Consider the following 16571-nt stretch of genomic DNA (forward strand, 5'->3'; position numbering starts at 1 on the left):
TGCAACACAATACATAAAACTAACTGTGCCGCAACGTTAAGACTTATGAGGAACCCGCCAACTCAAACACACAGTGTGTGGTCCTACCCTGAAGAGACATGGTCTGGCAGCTGGACGGTGACCCGAGTCCACGTTGAGCTGTTGACTGGACTGTAAATTGTGGATTCGTGGAACTGGAAGGGAGAGCAGCCCACGTTGTTGACTGAGGAGGGCAGGCACTCTGACTGCACCAGCTGCCATGAGTCGGATCTGAAGGGAGAGTGGAAGAGGTGAAACTGCCTGTTAAGATGTTGCTGGCACAGCTGGACTCCAAAAACACCTGACACCTGGCCCTATCTTGTTAGCATCCTTCTTTTTCTGTTCATTTCTACCTGGCATCCTTCCTGTACTGCAGCAGGACAGAATGATGGTCTTCACAGATGTCTGCCTCACAGCCGACAACAATCTGCATGGATGTGAGAGAGGATGAAAAAGACTGAAATCACAAAATACAGAAGCAACCATAGCAGTGAGACCAAACTATACCTTGAACTGTAAAATGTATCCAGGCTGCACAATAAGTTCTCGAGTGGCCAGGATGTTGTGTGTCCTGTCCTGGTTCTTGTTTGGCCAGTACAGGTGAAATGAGGGATTTCCACAGAAGCCAGCTGTCCGCACAGCGTTGGGGTAGAAACTCCAACTTTCTTCGTGTGAAACACCCTCTAATGAGAGCCAAAGAAAGCAATTGAGAAATACTAGTGATTCCCCATGACTGTAAAGTTTTTCCAGCTTGGACGACACCAACACGTGAGCTCACCATCATCAAAGGTGTCGAGCAGCATGGATGGGTTGATGTCTGACCCTCCAACCAGGATGTTGTCTATGGCCCACTGGGCTCTTTCTAGGCTTGGGGTGGCCAGGCCGGACGAAATGGTGAAAGGCTGCCACCAGCGCAAGCGAGTAGCATTGGTAAGAGCTCCTTCTGGTAGAGCGATATAGTCTCTTCTCACCGACACATACTTCAAATAGTCCATTTCATGTAGCAGAGTCCACGACACACCTGAGGAGCAAGTGTTGGAATTACAAATGATCCACAAAAAAATATGGTAAATACTATACATCACATTGAAATATTGAATCTACCTCCATCAGTAGAATAGTCCAGCAGCACTCCCTCCTTACGACATGTAGGGCGATGGCACAAGGTCATGTTATCTTCACTCCCAATCCGAGCCCAATATTCCACAAACCTATCGATGTAAACATACAGGTTAGATTAGAATACAATGGAAAAATGTATTCCTTTTCAAATTTATTCAATACATTGACAGAAAAAATGTTGCAAGCATTTTTGTTTTATTATAACTTTAGCTTATTAGTCATAAGAAAGTAGATGACCTCTAAATATCTGAACATTTTTAGGTTTATAAATAACTCAAATAACCTTTAATCTGCTTCAGAAATATTAGCTGATTAGAGTAAAAAAACCTTAAAATAATAGATGCACCTGTCCAGGTCATAATATAGTTAAAGTAGACATTGAAATGTCTAAAGAATCTTGTTGGTGTCATGGAGAGAAACTGAGTACTGACTTGGCCCCACGGAGGTCCATATCAGCAGTCACAGCCTGCCGGGCATCGGCCCCACCAAAATACAGAGCTGTTCCCTCCACCAGCACACCGCAGTCTGTGCAGGGCTTACCACCCTCCAGCACCTGCCACTGAGGGCCTGCTGCCCCCTCCCAATCAAACCGCTCCTTCAGAGAGGCCTTCAGGAGAACAAAACAAACAATAACGTAACAATAAATAATAGTATTTCTTCTGCAGTGAACGAGTGTTGGAAATTTGATGCTGGTCAAACAGCTGACCTTAAGAGCAGTGCTGGCATAGCAGTTTGGTCCGGTGAAGCCTGGATCACAGAGGCAGCGCTGATCCAGACAGTCTCCATGTCCTCCACAGTGGCTCTCACACGCTGGTCCGATGTAGAAGTTCTCCACACCCCACTGAATGTCAGAGTGCTGCTGGTAAAACCTGAACCTGACCGCACTGGGTAAAAGACACACGAGATTAGATGAGCAACCTACATTCCTCTACTCTCTAATGGAAACTTTTTCTTCTACGGGACAAATCACTATGTCATCTGTAAACATTATAGCACATGGAGACTCCTGTATCCTAACTCCATCTGTTGGCCTGTCTATCACGACTGCAAACAAGAAAGAACTCCAAGTTGATCCTTGGTGTACTCCCACCTCCACTTTGAAAGCTTCAATCACACTCCCAACACATCTTATTGCTGTCTGTCAGACTTTCCTCATACCTGTTATCTGATATCCTCTTCTCTTAGTGCCCTATTTTATGCTCTCTTCAAACCACAAAGACGCTTCACATCTCCTTCTGACCTTGTCCGTTATCACTGATCTACACCTGTCCTCTGAACCTAACCTTAAACATAAGATTACTGCATAGAGTTCTGTTTTTGGTCAAACGTATGTGATGGCAGATGAGTTACTTACGTGTCAGCCAGGCTGTCAGGCAAAGGATAGACTGCCCTCTTCCAGCTGTCAGCAGGGAAGAAGACTGAAGGCTGCGAGACCTGACCACCGCAGCGGGGATCAGCTGGCAGGCACTGAGGAACCAGATACTTCCAGGTCACTCCAAAGTCGACGGAATACTGAATATGAACTTGCCGGTCGGCGTGACGTTCTGGTACACTGCAGCCGACAGCTATCTATGTAAACACAGATGCAGATGTGGTTAGCATTATCACAAACGTGTCTCTCAAACGTACATTTTGCAAACACGATACATTACGCAAACATGTGTTCCACGAAACTAAAGATGTTTTAAACTTCCCACAAGTCAAGCCGATGTAAGGAGTTACCTTGAACTGCATGACCCAGCCCTTGTCAGGAATGATATCATGGGTAACAGCGTACACCTCTCTCCCATCAGCATTTCCACAAACCATCACTCCGTCAGGAGAGCTGCAGAAGCGCTGCACTGAGCAGTCTTCCGAGAACAACCAGTGCTCACTCACTGACATAGAAGAAAGCAGAACAAGCACATGTGAAATGCTTTGAAAACCCCAAAAATGTAAAACCGATTTTCTTTAAAGAGAAAATACCGATAGGTGTTTCTTCTTGCTCACTCAGTTGATCTATTCTTCCTGAAGTCTCATCCGCTGGTGCTCGCTCATGGTTTGGCAACGCCACACCTCCGAATGTGTCAGAGATCTGTGCCCGGGGGTCTGAGCCAGCAATGAGGACGTTATCCAGAGCCCAATCACTGTGGTCAGCCCCATCGTGTTGTGGTTGCCACCAGCGCACACGCACTCCCTCCTGACGGGCAGCAGGGGGCAGCAGCACATTGACAAAACTGAAGACAAGAATACACGATAAGATACCCTGCTTCCCTCCACTTGTTTGTGATTAACGTGTTGTGCATAAACTGATAATGTAGGTACCCAGGCTTAGTGTACAGATCATAGAAGATCTCTGTTAGTAGATGCCAATTAATGCCTCCATTCAAACTGTACTCAAGAAGGACTCCCTGGTTGCGGTTACTTGGTGGGATCATGCAGCCATACATGAAGTAGAACTGGATGAACTCAGCGTTGGTGAGGTTCAGATCCACAGTCACGAGCTGACGGCTGCAGCTCTGCACACACAAAGAGACATGTCTTCAATTCAGAAACCCAATTTTATGCCTTCACACAGCCAAAGCAATTGGAAACTTTTTATTCTACCACTCAATGCAAACAGCAATTCTCTGGACTTCACTCTGGCAGAGAACCTATCCACATTTAATTAACATGTCAATAAATATCCACTCCAGCACTGCATTAAATGCCCTGGAGAATCTTAAACCGCTCATAAAAGCTAACAGCTACTGACTTTGTGGTCATTTTCCCAACAGTCTGATACATGAGGCTGCATTTTTCAGATACTGTTAAAGGGCTATCTCATTCTACATTGTCTGAGTCCCCTGTCTGCTGCACTGAATCAGCTCATTTTCTGTAGTTTCTGTTGAAGTTTGTTGTTTCAGTGCCTTTATAGCTTTGAGAGAAGGTTGATCAATGTGTAACTTTCTTCTATTGATGATAAAATGAGAATAAACAAAACAGAGAAAATGTGTAGCGAAACTATATTTGCATTTTTATCAGTGCAGTATACACAACCCATGGAAGAGCTCAGAAAAAGATGGAAAACTTGGGATTTATCCTTGTTATATCACATTTAGCAAAAGGAGAACGGCTCAAACAACAGCAGATGTAGACTTACTCCACTGAAGTGGAGGGCAGCTCCAGACGCCACAGCTCCACACACAGTGCTGAGTTTTCCACCAGTGAGTACGTGCCAGTGACTGAGTGACGGAGCTCGACTGAAGCTGTCCTTCAGCTGGGAGGGTAAAGGAACCACAGGCTCATCACAGTACTCTCCACCCCACTCTGGGTCACACCTGGGGAAATGGGAGTGTAATCAGCCCATGTGAAAGATAAACCAGCTAGGAAGTGATATTTGGTTGATTAATAGAAGTCTTGCACCAAAAGCATAAAATACATACATACTCTGGTTATGAATGCAATTGTTTAATCACATGAACACACAATACTTTAAAAGAAAAAAGTCTATCAGTAAATATTGGCAGATGCCTTCTGCTGCACAAAGAATCCTACAGGTAGTAATAATGCCACAAGTTGAACTGATTTAGTGCTACCCACTACCTATGGTGTTTTAACTCACAAACAGGAGCTCTGCTGGCAGCGTCCATGTCCGGAGCACATGTCAGGACAGCCGTCTCCAATGTAGAGATTATCTAGAGCCCACGTCTGCTGTTTGTCAAAAGGAGCCTGTTGGAACCAACGGAACCTAGTGGCTGGAGACCTGAAGACAAACAATGCAAGTCAATATATTGCATACAGGCTTAATTCGAAATAAATTACAAAAGAAGAACATAAATGTCACAGCATGGAAAATACTGTGCATAGAAAACTACCTGACCTGGCATATGATGGGATGGGCAGGGTAATGCGGCCCCACTTGTTAAAGGTGTCAGACACCAGAAGCCGCTGCAGAGTGTAAGAAGAGCAGTCAGGGCTTGTCGGGAGACAGTCTCTAACCACAGACTGCCAGGATAATCCCAGATCCAGGGAATACTCCAGCTCCACAGCTGCAGAGAATAAACAGATAAACATATTTTTAATAATAACACTGTTTTTATTGATTGTATTTAATCACATAAGATAATTTGATAATTAAGAAAACCTGCTCTATCATTATACTGTGTCTCACTCATGTTTTTAACTAATCTACACATTTTCCTTCATGATGAATTTTTCTTACAATAGCAGGAGTTAGTGACCGAGCAGGAGGCAGAAAAGTCAAACTGGATGAAGGCGTCTTGACCCAAACTGATGTCGGTGGTGACGGCATAGCGAGTGTTGGACTTTTCTATGAACGCGAAAGCCGGTCCGTCAGAGCCGCAGACCGGCATCCGGGTACCTCCAGGATGCAAGAGCCATGAGCGTCCATCGATTGAGGAAAAATCATCTTCTAGAGGTCCCCAGCCACTGGCGCTGCCACCTACAACCACCTATGAATCAAAAAGGTAAGTGTTTGCAGAGTAGGCAGATGAAGTGGAAAGTAAATTGTCATAAGAGCTGGTGAAGGGATAAAAAAAAAGGATGAATCATCATCATAAAGTTCCAGTACATAATTGAAAATGACTGGGAGACGTACTGATGGGTGGATCATTTACTGTACCTGGTCAATGACCCATGGGCTGTAAAAGTGTCCATTTCCAGAAGGCTGCCACCAGCGCAGGCGGGTGGAAGGTGTGCGCGCACGCAGTGGGATTTCCAAAGCCACGAGACGAGCCTGATTACTGCTATTGCTGAAAAGGAATTCCTGCAGGAGTCCCCAGGTGAGACCTCCATCTACAGAGAACTGCAGCAAAACGGGCTGAGAGCGAGGGTCCGGAGCCGCTTTACCACAGCCCAGACGCAGGAAGAACTGAACAAACCTACAGGGTACAAGCAAAAGCTTATGGGGATATTCATGAAACTGCATGCTCTATAATACCCATTATTTCAAGATAAACTTCGGTAAAGCATGCTTTTAATGGTATACCTGGCGTTTGACAGATCCATGTCATTGGTCACCAACATACGTAAACCATCCTCACTAAAGAATAGATGATTCCCACTTGACATGATGCCACACTTTCTGGATGGTTTACCACCACTCAGCAGTCTGAAACGTTCAGCATCCACAGCTCCACCTAAAAAACACAAGGAAACTTGCAATTATAAACTAAATAGGTAAAAAAAAATAGTTACCAGAGTTATAATTCTTTTACATCTCATAAATAATATGTTTCCTGTAGTCTGTAAACAGATGGGTTCATAAAAGAAAGTAAATGAGAAATTTGCAAGTATAAACTGACATCAGACTGAAATTTGAAAGCTATAAAAGTACCATGACCCAATCAGTTTTAACTTTAAGTCACAGGATTTATGACAACATCAATAAAAGCCTTATAGATACATAATGTTACAAATGAGAAGCCATAAACACTGCGATTCCTGCACTTGTCTTGGTGTACCTTCAAAGTCCTCCTTGAGGAAGTCAGGATTGGGTGCATCAGGCACTGAGCAGTCAGACCCAGAGTAACCAGGATCACACACACAGTGGGTGCCACCGAGACAAGCACCATGACCATTACACATGTCCTGACACTGGGGGCCAATGTAGATGTTGTCCAGGGCCCATGTTGGAGGAGCAGAACCAGAGGAGAAGAAGCCTTGATACCAGCGGAACCTCACTGATCTGCATCACAGTGAAGAAATTATGCATTGATATTAAGATGCACAACCAGATAGAACAATAATACTTGATGCTGTAAGTCTGGTTTCTCCTATTGTTTTGCCTTTGTCTCTTACCCACAGAGACGAAGCTTGCCAAAGTGGATGACCTCCCTCCTCCAACCTTGAGTGGTCCCGGGGAAATAGATACTGGCAGGGTGAAGTTCTGTGGAGCAGAGTGAGGAGGGCTGGGGTCCGCCGGCACACAGAGGGACCAAAAGGTGCCACGTGGCACCAAAGTCCCGCGAGAACTCAAGACGCACTGGGTGGGCAGAGGAACTTTCAGCCGTGCAGCCCACATTGATCTGTAGGGGCAAGTTAAAATGAGATGAGTGGACATGACAAGCACGGAGTCATGCGTTGAGTGAGATTTATGACCACAGGGTTTGGAAACAGAAGTCTGTGTTTGTGCACCTCAAACTGGATGATGGTGTTCTCATTTACGTCAATGTCTCTGGTAGTGATGGAGTGCTCTCCAAGCTCACTGGAGACAAACACCATAGCTGACTCATCCTCTTCTCTGCAGCACATAAACACACACACACACACACACACACACACACACACACACACACACACACACACACACACACACACACACACACACACACACACACACACACACACACACACACACACACACACACACACACACACACACACACACACACACAAATGCAAAGATTATTCAAGAACATATTTTTACAGGCTTTTATGGAACAGAAACACTAAAGACATTATTATCATCAGTTCTGTTTTTCTTACAGGCCGGTCTTCTGGTAGGGGCAATAAAGACCCGTATTTCCTCCAGGAGAGAACAGCCAATTGGACTCATTGGGACCCTCCTCAAAACTGTCAATCACCACCGGTAGGTTATGCAAGGAGCTGCCGTCGATGATGAGATCATCTATCACCCACACCTCCTCCTTCTTACCTAAAGGGTACACAATTATGACTATTAACAAGGAGCTATTTCATTTTGTTCAAAGACGGCAGCATATGGGAAACAAATCTGAAGTCAGATTGGTGTTTCTGGAGAAGTGGGCAACAAAGAAGGTATAAATAAAGATTGAGTAAAAAAAGGAAAAAAGGAAAATAAACAGTAAAAGAGTTTTGTCATGCATCAACAAAGTGTGTTCATTCACCACTGTTGTACGGCTGCCAGAGTCTGAAGCGGGTGGCGTTGGTTTGAGCGCTGGCTGGCAGCGGCAAGTGGAGGAACAGAGTGTCGGTGGAGGCTGGGAAGTAAAACTCATCCAGCAGCAGCCAGCTGATTCCGCCATTCACAGAGTACTGCAGCAGCACTGAATGGGAGCGCTCCGGGACACCTGGACAGGGACACGCAATCACTTATTGCATCAAGGTTTGAGGGAACAACCACTAGTCCCCCTCCAAAATCCAGAATGCTGACATGGTTCTGATGTGCATGTTTCTAAAAACTTGTAAACTGTTTATACCAAAAACAAAAAAAACCAATTAAAACACTACCAGCAAGCAGAGAAATAAAGCTTTGTAGCCATATACTAGTTATTAAAATGGCCCTCAGATCTTTAGCAGTCGGATCATCTCATCAAAGATTCAACAGTTTCTTACATATTTGTGACCCAAGTTATTAAAAGATGTGGATAGCTTAGAAAAAAAGGCATAGAGGCACTCCCTTGCTGTGGTTTTTTGACAACTTTCCAGCCATTACATGAAACAAATGATGCACAATTAAGAAGTTTTATGCAATGAAGATACAGCAATGCCACGCAAACAGTTTTAAATACCCTTAGTGATAAATTTGAAGGAGAACTGGATGTAGAGAGTGTTTGTACAGTCCAGATCCCGTGATACTATCATTCGCAGACCATCCTGCATATAAAAAGAAAAAGTTGGTTAATATGTTAAGTACAAACAGTGAATTTGAAGCTGCAATGATGTGATTCAGTTGTATTCCTATGTTTTCTGCATGACAACCTACCCCTTTAAAAATAAGTGCTGTGCCAGATTTCAGAGGCTCTCCGCTGAGAGTGCCCTTCTCAGCTCCATACACCTCCGGCCAGGTCTCCTGCTGCAAGTTCTCATTAAAGTCCTCTCTCAGTACAGATGGCAGTGGAGTTAAAGGAACACAGTGTGCCCCACCATAACCCTTATCGCACCTTTGTGAGGGAAAAGTAGGTGACATTTACTTTTAGGAAAAAACATCAGGGAAAATCTTCCCACATCCTAAGATAAATCATCTGTGTAGAGTTTTGCATACATGCAGCGTCCGTTGTCACACAAGCCATGTCCAGAGCACATCCAGGGACAACCAGGAGCAAGTAACACATTATCTAGGGCCCATCCTTCTGCTCCTGGGGTAAAGTGAGTCTGGATCCATCGGAATCGAGTCCTTGGGGAGCTGAAGGATTTAACAACATGATAGAAATAATCAATACATTAATAGAAATATATAGAAATCTATATACTGTACATGCCCAGTGAATACAATAACAGCTATATAAATAGAGGGACATACTTAGCAGCACTGGGCAGGTAGACGGTGATCCGCCTCCAGTGTTTATACTGGGTGGATGTGTAGACGGAGCTCTGAGTGTATCCGGCACATCCGATGGCTGGAGGCACACACTCTGGGGTGATGAGTGACCAGTGACGGCCACAGTCCGTAGAGTACTCCAGTCGCACACCGTGGGAGAAGGAAGTGGACTTACTGCAGCCCATACTTAACTCAAACTGCAGAAAGGATGAACCCGACACCTCGAAATCCCAACTCTCCGCATACCGAGGCTTCTCTGCAAAAACAGAGGAAGAACGACATCACATAACTACACCTAGATCCAGTGTTTTAGTTTATCATTAGCCATTTTTAATAGAGAAAAAAAAATTGCTGAAACAAAACAGATCTACAGCTATATGAACCAAAAAATGTATTAATGAATGTAATTTGAAATTTATCAGTTTACTCTTACATCTCTATACCAATATTATAATTTTTGTGAACAATGTTTGTTGTACTTCAATATAATAATTCCAATATTTTTCAAAAGTTTTAGAATGTTCAATTAGTTTAAATTACAGATCAAATAACTCAAATCAAATTAATAGATTGTATTTTACTGTCAAATAAATGCCACTAAGTTGCAAATGGATGCATTTCCAATGTACACTCAGTAAAGCAAATTTCATCAAAGCTATGAAGATAAAGAAGTGTTGAGTTGTCTGTCATATGAGTTCATTTTTCACCCCAGCCAATAATCAGTGTTTCATGTGTTCATAGGAGCATGCACGTCGCTCTGTTTATAAATGTGATGCCAAATTGCTCGTGCTGCCCCCCCCCCCCCCCCCACCCCCTAATGAATGGCCTTGTCATTATACACTATTTGCAGAAAAGAAATTAGATCACAGCTTGATATGAGCATAAATAACAGGTAGGATGTTCAATCAGATTTGCTGTCATTAATAATGCAATACGACCGCGCCACAGTTACAGCCTGTTGTCTAATACTACAGGCTGTAACATCTCTCTACAACATCTCTCTGCAGGCACTACTGCTCTTTTAGTGAATACGTGTGCATGAATAAACACACACACACACACACACACACACACACACACACACACACACACACACACACACACACACACACACACACACACACACACACACACACACACACACACTCTTTCTCTGTCTCTCTCTCTCTCTGTCTCTCTCATCCAGGTGTGTGCAAATGAAACTTACTGTCAATGGCCTCAGAGTTGAAGGTAAGCGCTGTGTCCAGAGACAAACAGTCCACAGTCACCTCTCCACCCTGAATGCGGTACCAGTTGTGCCTCAACGGGGTCGTGCCGTCAAACTTGTCATGGAAACCTGTTCTGGAGCTGTCGTTCATACCGATCAGAACATCGTCCAGCGCCCACTGGGCTGAATGTTTCCCTATAAGAATAAGGAGATAGAAGCAAATAGAAAGTAAAACTTTTTCCCTGAAAAATGAAATGTGTTAAGTGCATTTTTTCCAGTCAGAGCACTGACCTTGCTGCGGCTGCCACCACCTAAATACTGTGTAGGATGTTTTGGCCGGAGGCGGCAGCTCAATGGTGACTACTTGGGGCTCGAGGAAGGAACTAAAGTCCAGCTCCCTCAGGAACTGCCACTGGACACCGTTGTTTGTAGAAAATTGAACGATCACACCTAAAACAACAAGAAACGGGAAATTAAGAATTGAGAAAAAATTATAAAAGACATGTTTTTTTTTTTAATAAAATCTACTTCTCATTATTACAAACTTTTCCAAACATTTTTTCTGACACTGCAGAAACGAATAGATTGTACTTTGAGCAGTGCTGAAGGCTAATGTCTGATGACTAGAATAGATCAGACAATAAATATGACATCTGGAGTTGCAAAGCTTTGGGAGAGAAAGTGAGGAGGACGACTGGATCAGATGTGGACTTTCCATTACAGATGAAAAGTTAACATGAAAGGAACAGCCACATCAATCCAGCAGAGGGCCTCAGTGTAGCACGTGAACATTTAAAATACTACTGCTATGGTCTGCAAACCTTCATTGCGGGAGCGAGGCCTGGTGCAGGTGGGTCCCAAACTCTTGCTGCCAATTCGAATGTAAAACTGGACCAACCTGAAGGCAAAACATGAAGAACGACGAGTTTTATATTACACACATCTAAGTGTTGTTCAGAGGCTAAACAGAAGAGATTGATGGGAGGATTTCCCTCACCGTGTGTTGGTGGTGTCCAGAGGCACTGTGTGGGCTTCCCTCCTCCCAGGACTACTGAAGTAAAGGGCCTTCCCCTCACCAATGATGCCACATCCCCCTCCGACTTGACCCCCACTCAGGCTCTGCCAGAGGGGGCTCAACTTCCCCTCAAAGCCCTCAGTCAGCTCTGTGGGGCTGGCTACTGATGGGACACAACTGTCCTGCTCCACTATAAATAAAGTTAAGACAAAACAGTCAAATTGCTTATTTTTCTTTCTTTGTCTTGTACTTTTTTCCTGCCAGGTTTTGAAAAAAACAAAACAAAAAAACAAGCAACAAACAAACAAATAAACAAACCAACCCAGAAAGACCCAACATGATAGCCACGATCTATTTGTGAAAGTGTGAACACTGCTATTGACACGTTAGTGGGCACAAGCAGACCAAATCTGCTTGAAAAGCAAACCTTGGTACACAAGAAAACAATTTTTGGTGCCAGTCCGGTTGAGACGTCTGGAGGCAGCATAACACTTAGTTTAGAAGCGCTGTATTCTTAATTCATTATAAGAGATGTGAATAATTTCTGCTATTGTTAATTCCTTTACACATTTTAGGAGCAGTTGGTAATTTCCCAGCAAGTAAAAATCACAACACAACAGTCAATCAATCAAACATGTATTTTGTTGAATTCAGCATACTATTGTTGTGGAAGTTATTTCTCATAATATTAGTTGCATCAGCTGTATAGCATGTGATTTGTTTATATTGTTTGGTTCAATTTAAAACATGTCAGGGAAAGTGCAAAGTGTCCCCAGACCAGGTTGAGTACTTTTCCTTTAATTTGACATTTTTTAGTCTTTTATCCTGTTGTCTCTGTCACTCCTACCTGTGTAGCCCATGTCACAGAAGCAGACTCCAGAGATGCAATCACCGTGTCCCCCACAGTGGTTTGGACAAGGTTCAGATATATAGACCCCATCTAAAGCAAACGGTGGGGCGTCTCTGTAAATGCTGCTCTCCTGGAACCAGCGAAACCTGGTTTTACTGAAAAAGAGAGAATGGATATTGAGGAAACAGAAGCTTGTAACTTGAGTGTATCAGCAGGCAGTGAGAGTAATCTATACTCTACTACACGATACTTAAGCCCAGCAGATACAATTGCATGTCTGTTATCACATGTACCTGGCTGCAACACTGCGTGGCATGACCACAGTGACCCGGGTCCACTGTTCATAGTCTCCAGTGTTGTAGACGGTGGGTTCTCGAAGCTCCCGGCCGCTGCCCTCACAAATCCCTGCTCCCGGGCTTCCTGGGTAACAGCCCTCTCGCACCAGCGTCCAGGTACGACCAGCATCATGGGAGTACTGCAGCAGGACTGGCGCAGATGCACTGAACTCTGATTCACAGCCGATGTTCAACTGGTTGTCAAAAATACGCAGAGGGGATGGTAAGATGACAAAGTTAGGCAATGATCTTGTTTAAAACAAAATGTAAATAAATGTAGATCTTTAAATGTTAATAATGCTGTCTGTCTCTAGGTATCTCAATAAATAATCAATCCTATCATTTTCATCTGCTTCCGTTTCCACCGACCTTAAATTGGAGGGTGTATCCAGGGCGTAATGCCAGATCCCTTGTAACAGCCACCCTGTCCCCGTCAGAGCGTCCAAACACCATGGCAGAGGGAGTTGGAGCACAGAAGCTGTTGTTGTTTTCCCTCTCCATGCCTTCATTGCCCAGCATGAGCCAGACACTCATCTGGTTCAACGGGTAGTCGAAGGCTGGCTTCTCGTAAAAGTTCTGTCGAGACGCCACACAGCAGACTGAGCAGAGCTCTACTGTATCGTTTTGTGTTACTATTTATCGGTGTCAGCAGCAGAACAGATTCCTCACAAGATAAACGGACACACTTCTGATGGGATGTTAATACCTTCAAGATTTTATAGCTGCTCTATCTCAGTTTAACAGACACTTTCTATTATAGACAGAGAAATATTGCCTAAAGTATGAACTGGAGCTGCTGCACGAGGTCAGAGCACAAATCACAAGCTGCAGAAAAAAACCAACCCTCAAACTGACCTGTGGTAAAGTAGGATTGGCCATGGGAATGATGTGTTTCTCCCTCTCTGATAAAATTATAACATCATCGATTGCCCATTGGTCATAGCCTTCCCCAGAGTGAAGTGGCTGCCACCAGCGAAACCTTGTCGACGGTGTTTTAGAGGCCAGTGGAAGCTCGTAATGTACAAAGCTGCAACGGAGGAGACAGGTAAGAGAATTATCTAAGAAACTATTCATTTTCCTCTGGTTCTATTTGTCGGCGTCTCACCGGGGCTTGGTGAAGTCTGTGAAGTACATCTCAGCGATGAGGCCCCAGCTGATGCCTCCGTCATTGCTGTACTGCAGCAGGACTCCTTCTTCCCTGCTGTCGGCCTGGTTGCACTCCGCCCAGTCTCCGCCCACCCGCAGGTAGAACTGCACAAACTCCGCCCATTCCGTGTCCAGGTCCCAGCTCACAAGCTGTCGCAATCCAGCCTGATAACAACACGTTCACGCATGGCGAGAACAGAAGAGTCAACGACTGTTTTTTTATTCTCTATAAATTTTGTTGGAATGTGAAGCATGAAATTCAAATGACTTATTAAACTTAGAACTCTGAGATATAATATTCTGTCGAGTACATCGATGTTCAATTTCAATGTCGTGGTCTCTGTGTTATAAAATCACAATCAAATTATATTATTCATTTCCAATTCAATAAAAAAACCCAGTGTGAATGGACCGTTAGAATAATCGGAAACTTCATTCTCCAACAAGCAATTTTGCAGCTTTGGATGTTAATTTAGGGACTTGCTGACACATGTGACCAAAGATGTGCGGCTGCCTGAAACCTGTTTACAACTTCCATCAAATCAGAGCCATGTATTCCATCTTTGCTTTGATTAAATATCACTTACAGCATTTTATAATACCAACTTTGTACAGTCCTTGATTGTCTTAATAGCAAACATATTAACATCATTTTAGTTTGCATGTGGATTTCAATCAAAACACAAGGAATGACCAACTCAAATTGTTCCTTCAGGTTATCTGGAACGACTTTGTTGATTCTTTTGATTATCATATGTTAATGAAACAAAACAACTTTGATGCTGAGGGATGTCATTCTATAGTTGCTCTACCTTGCTGAAGTACAATGAGGAACCAGATGAGACCACCCCACAGCCCATGTCAGGAGTGACCACCTCGCCACCAATCACTTCCTGCCACGTGGCCAGCAGTGCATCCTGAGACTCAAAGTAAGAAAGTATGCTCGAGGAGAGTGGGGAGGAGGGTTGGCAGTCCGTTCCAGAGAAGCCGTCATCACACCTGCAAGAGAGAACAGTGGCTGAAGTTTCAGATTGCACCTCCAAGATCTCTTGAAGGAGAGTTGCAGGTCTTCAGGCTTTGAAACAGGCGTTGCTGAGTGTAACAGAAAATTAAGACTGACCTGCAGTGCCCGTGGTCACACCAGCCATGGCCATGACACATGCTAGGACACTGTTGGCCGATGTAGATGTCATCGAGGGCCCATTCATCTTGCTCTCCATAGTAGCTCTGGATCCAGCGGAACCGCGTTGCACTTGACCTGAATGGATGCGCACACACAAACGTTAGGTTTTGTATCCCTTAAAGAAATACTATACTGACCCATCCTGGTCCTGGAGGTCCTCGATGTCCTCCTCATTCAACACACATGAATCTAATTTTGATAAGATCCCATCATTGTAATCAGCTGTGTTGCAACTGGAAGAGTCCTAAAACATGCAGGACACCACTGCTAAATAGACATTACATTGGTGTTCATTAGCTTCTTGCTATTTCACCCTAATTTAACTCAGCTTTGAATGATACTTGCCAAACAAGTACCCTTAATTCAAACTAACCATATCCTCACTCACAAGCAACTGAAAAAGCATTGATTCCCCTAATGGAGACCTCCACAGTGACATGAGTATCCATAAGGTGGTTTGTAATCAAGTTCAGATCTTCACCAGCACGTAAAGACGCCTGCACAAAACACTTGCACATACATGTGCACGCACGCACAGCAATTAGCACAGCAGATCAAAAATAATCATTCGTGTTTTATAAAACTATTTATACATTCAATGAAAAATGTAACTTTTTTTAATGGGGTTGAGTTAAAATTGATTGCTAAAATAAATGATCATTAAAACGCATGATGGCAGAAAATCCCAGTCAACAATATCATCATGTTATGGCAATAATCTATCTGAAAGGGACAGAGATTTGTGGATTTAATGTTCTGCCTGATGATCACATGTGTATCATTTATGTCTATTTCTGGAGTTTTTGTATGTTTGCTCTGCAGCTGTGTGACGTGATGTTAACGGTAAGGCAGTGTCAACATTATCTGTGTAATTAGCATGATGTAAATGTGTTCACATGTTCCGTTCACATTGGTATATGTAGTTTGCTGTATATACAGCTATTATATATAGTAAAAGAGATGTGAGCAGATAGTCGGGTGCATTTACAGTTATATACCAGAAGGTTCTGTATCTGCTGCTCATGTGACCCATATCAACTCAGACCACCTGGCGATCACCCAGACCTTACCGCAAATGTTTTATTATCATTTACTGCCATGACCCTTTGGCCTCTCATCACGCAGTAGGAGATTAGACCGCCTTTATTTAGGGGCTGACAAGCGAAATGAAATGGAGGTGGAGGTCACTGTGCTCAGTGTGGAAGGTTTATGTGATTATTTGAGCTGATATATGTGTGTGGAGGCGAGAAATGTACACTTATTCCTCATGCTTGAGACTGAATGGCTGGCTCAGTGTGGCAATTGTTAAAATGCACATCCACTAAACCAAGTAAATGTTAATCTAATATTTCTTGTAAGGGTAAAGGTATGTGAAGAAAGTCTTTCTAAATCAAAAAGGGCCATGTGACAATGTGGTTTGACATGGTTAAATACAATTAATTCTAAAGAAAGTGTTGGACTTAAATATATTTCT

The 16571-nt window shown here is 43.6% G+C and overlaps 1 protein-coding gene across 1 annotated transcript in view; it reads right to left on the reverse strand.

Moving 5' to 3' along the window:
• The window catches only part of reln (reelin), a 103106-nt gene that overhangs the window by 7338 nt on the left and 79197 nt on the right, over positions 1-16571 (reverse strand). The window contains exons 23-59 of the mRNA XM_080505483.1: positions 15035-15172; positions 14727-14913; positions 13874-14079; positions 13624-13795; positions 13138-13344; positions 12727-12962; positions 12431-12588; positions 11566-11773; positions 11390-11466; positions 10860-11018; positions 10569-10763; positions 9344-9617; positions 9086-9226; positions 8807-8984; positions 8613-8697; positions 7989-8171; positions 7609-7777; positions 7258-7363; positions 6922-7148; positions 6585-6808; positions 6110-6260; positions 5744-6002; positions 5324-5573; positions 4982-5150; positions 4724-4864; positions 4262-4439; positions 3445-3638; positions 3106-3356; positions 2863-3017; positions 2495-2709; positions 1847-2024; positions 1572-1747; positions 1123-1229; positions 797-1039; positions 526-701; positions 372-445; positions 88-249 (exon numbers count right to left, since the gene is read on the reverse strand). Of these exons, the coding sequence (XP_080361609.1) occupies positions 88-249; positions 372-445; positions 526-701; positions 797-1039; positions 1123-1229; positions 1572-1747; positions 1847-2024; positions 2495-2709; positions 2863-3017; positions 3106-3356; positions 3445-3638; positions 4262-4439; positions 4724-4864; positions 4982-5150; positions 5324-5573; positions 5744-6002; positions 6110-6260; positions 6585-6808; positions 6922-7148; positions 7258-7363; positions 7609-7777; positions 7989-8171; positions 8613-8697; positions 8807-8984; positions 9086-9226; positions 9344-9617; positions 10569-10763; positions 10860-11018; positions 11390-11466; positions 11566-11773; positions 12431-12588; positions 12727-12962; positions 13138-13344; positions 13624-13795; positions 13874-14079; positions 14727-14913; positions 15035-15172 (6609 nt within the window). The remainder of the gene's footprint in view (positions 1-87; positions 250-371; positions 446-525; positions 702-796; positions 1040-1122; positions 1230-1571; positions 1748-1846; positions 2025-2494; positions 2710-2862; positions 3018-3105; positions 3357-3444; positions 3639-4261; positions 4440-4723; positions 4865-4981; positions 5151-5323; positions 5574-5743; positions 6003-6109; positions 6261-6584; positions 6809-6921; positions 7149-7257; positions 7364-7608; positions 7778-7988; positions 8172-8612; positions 8698-8806; positions 8985-9085; positions 9227-9343; positions 9618-10568; positions 10764-10859; positions 11019-11389; positions 11467-11565; positions 11774-12430; positions 12589-12726; positions 12963-13137; positions 13345-13623; positions 13796-13873; positions 14080-14726; positions 14914-15034; positions 15173-16571) is intronic.

This window comes from Blennius ocellaris (genome assembly GCF_963422515.1).
Source record: "Blennius ocellaris genome assembly, chromosome: 11".
NCBI lineage: Eukaryota > Metazoa > Chordata > Actinopteri > Blenniiformes > Blenniidae > Blennius > Blennius ocellaris.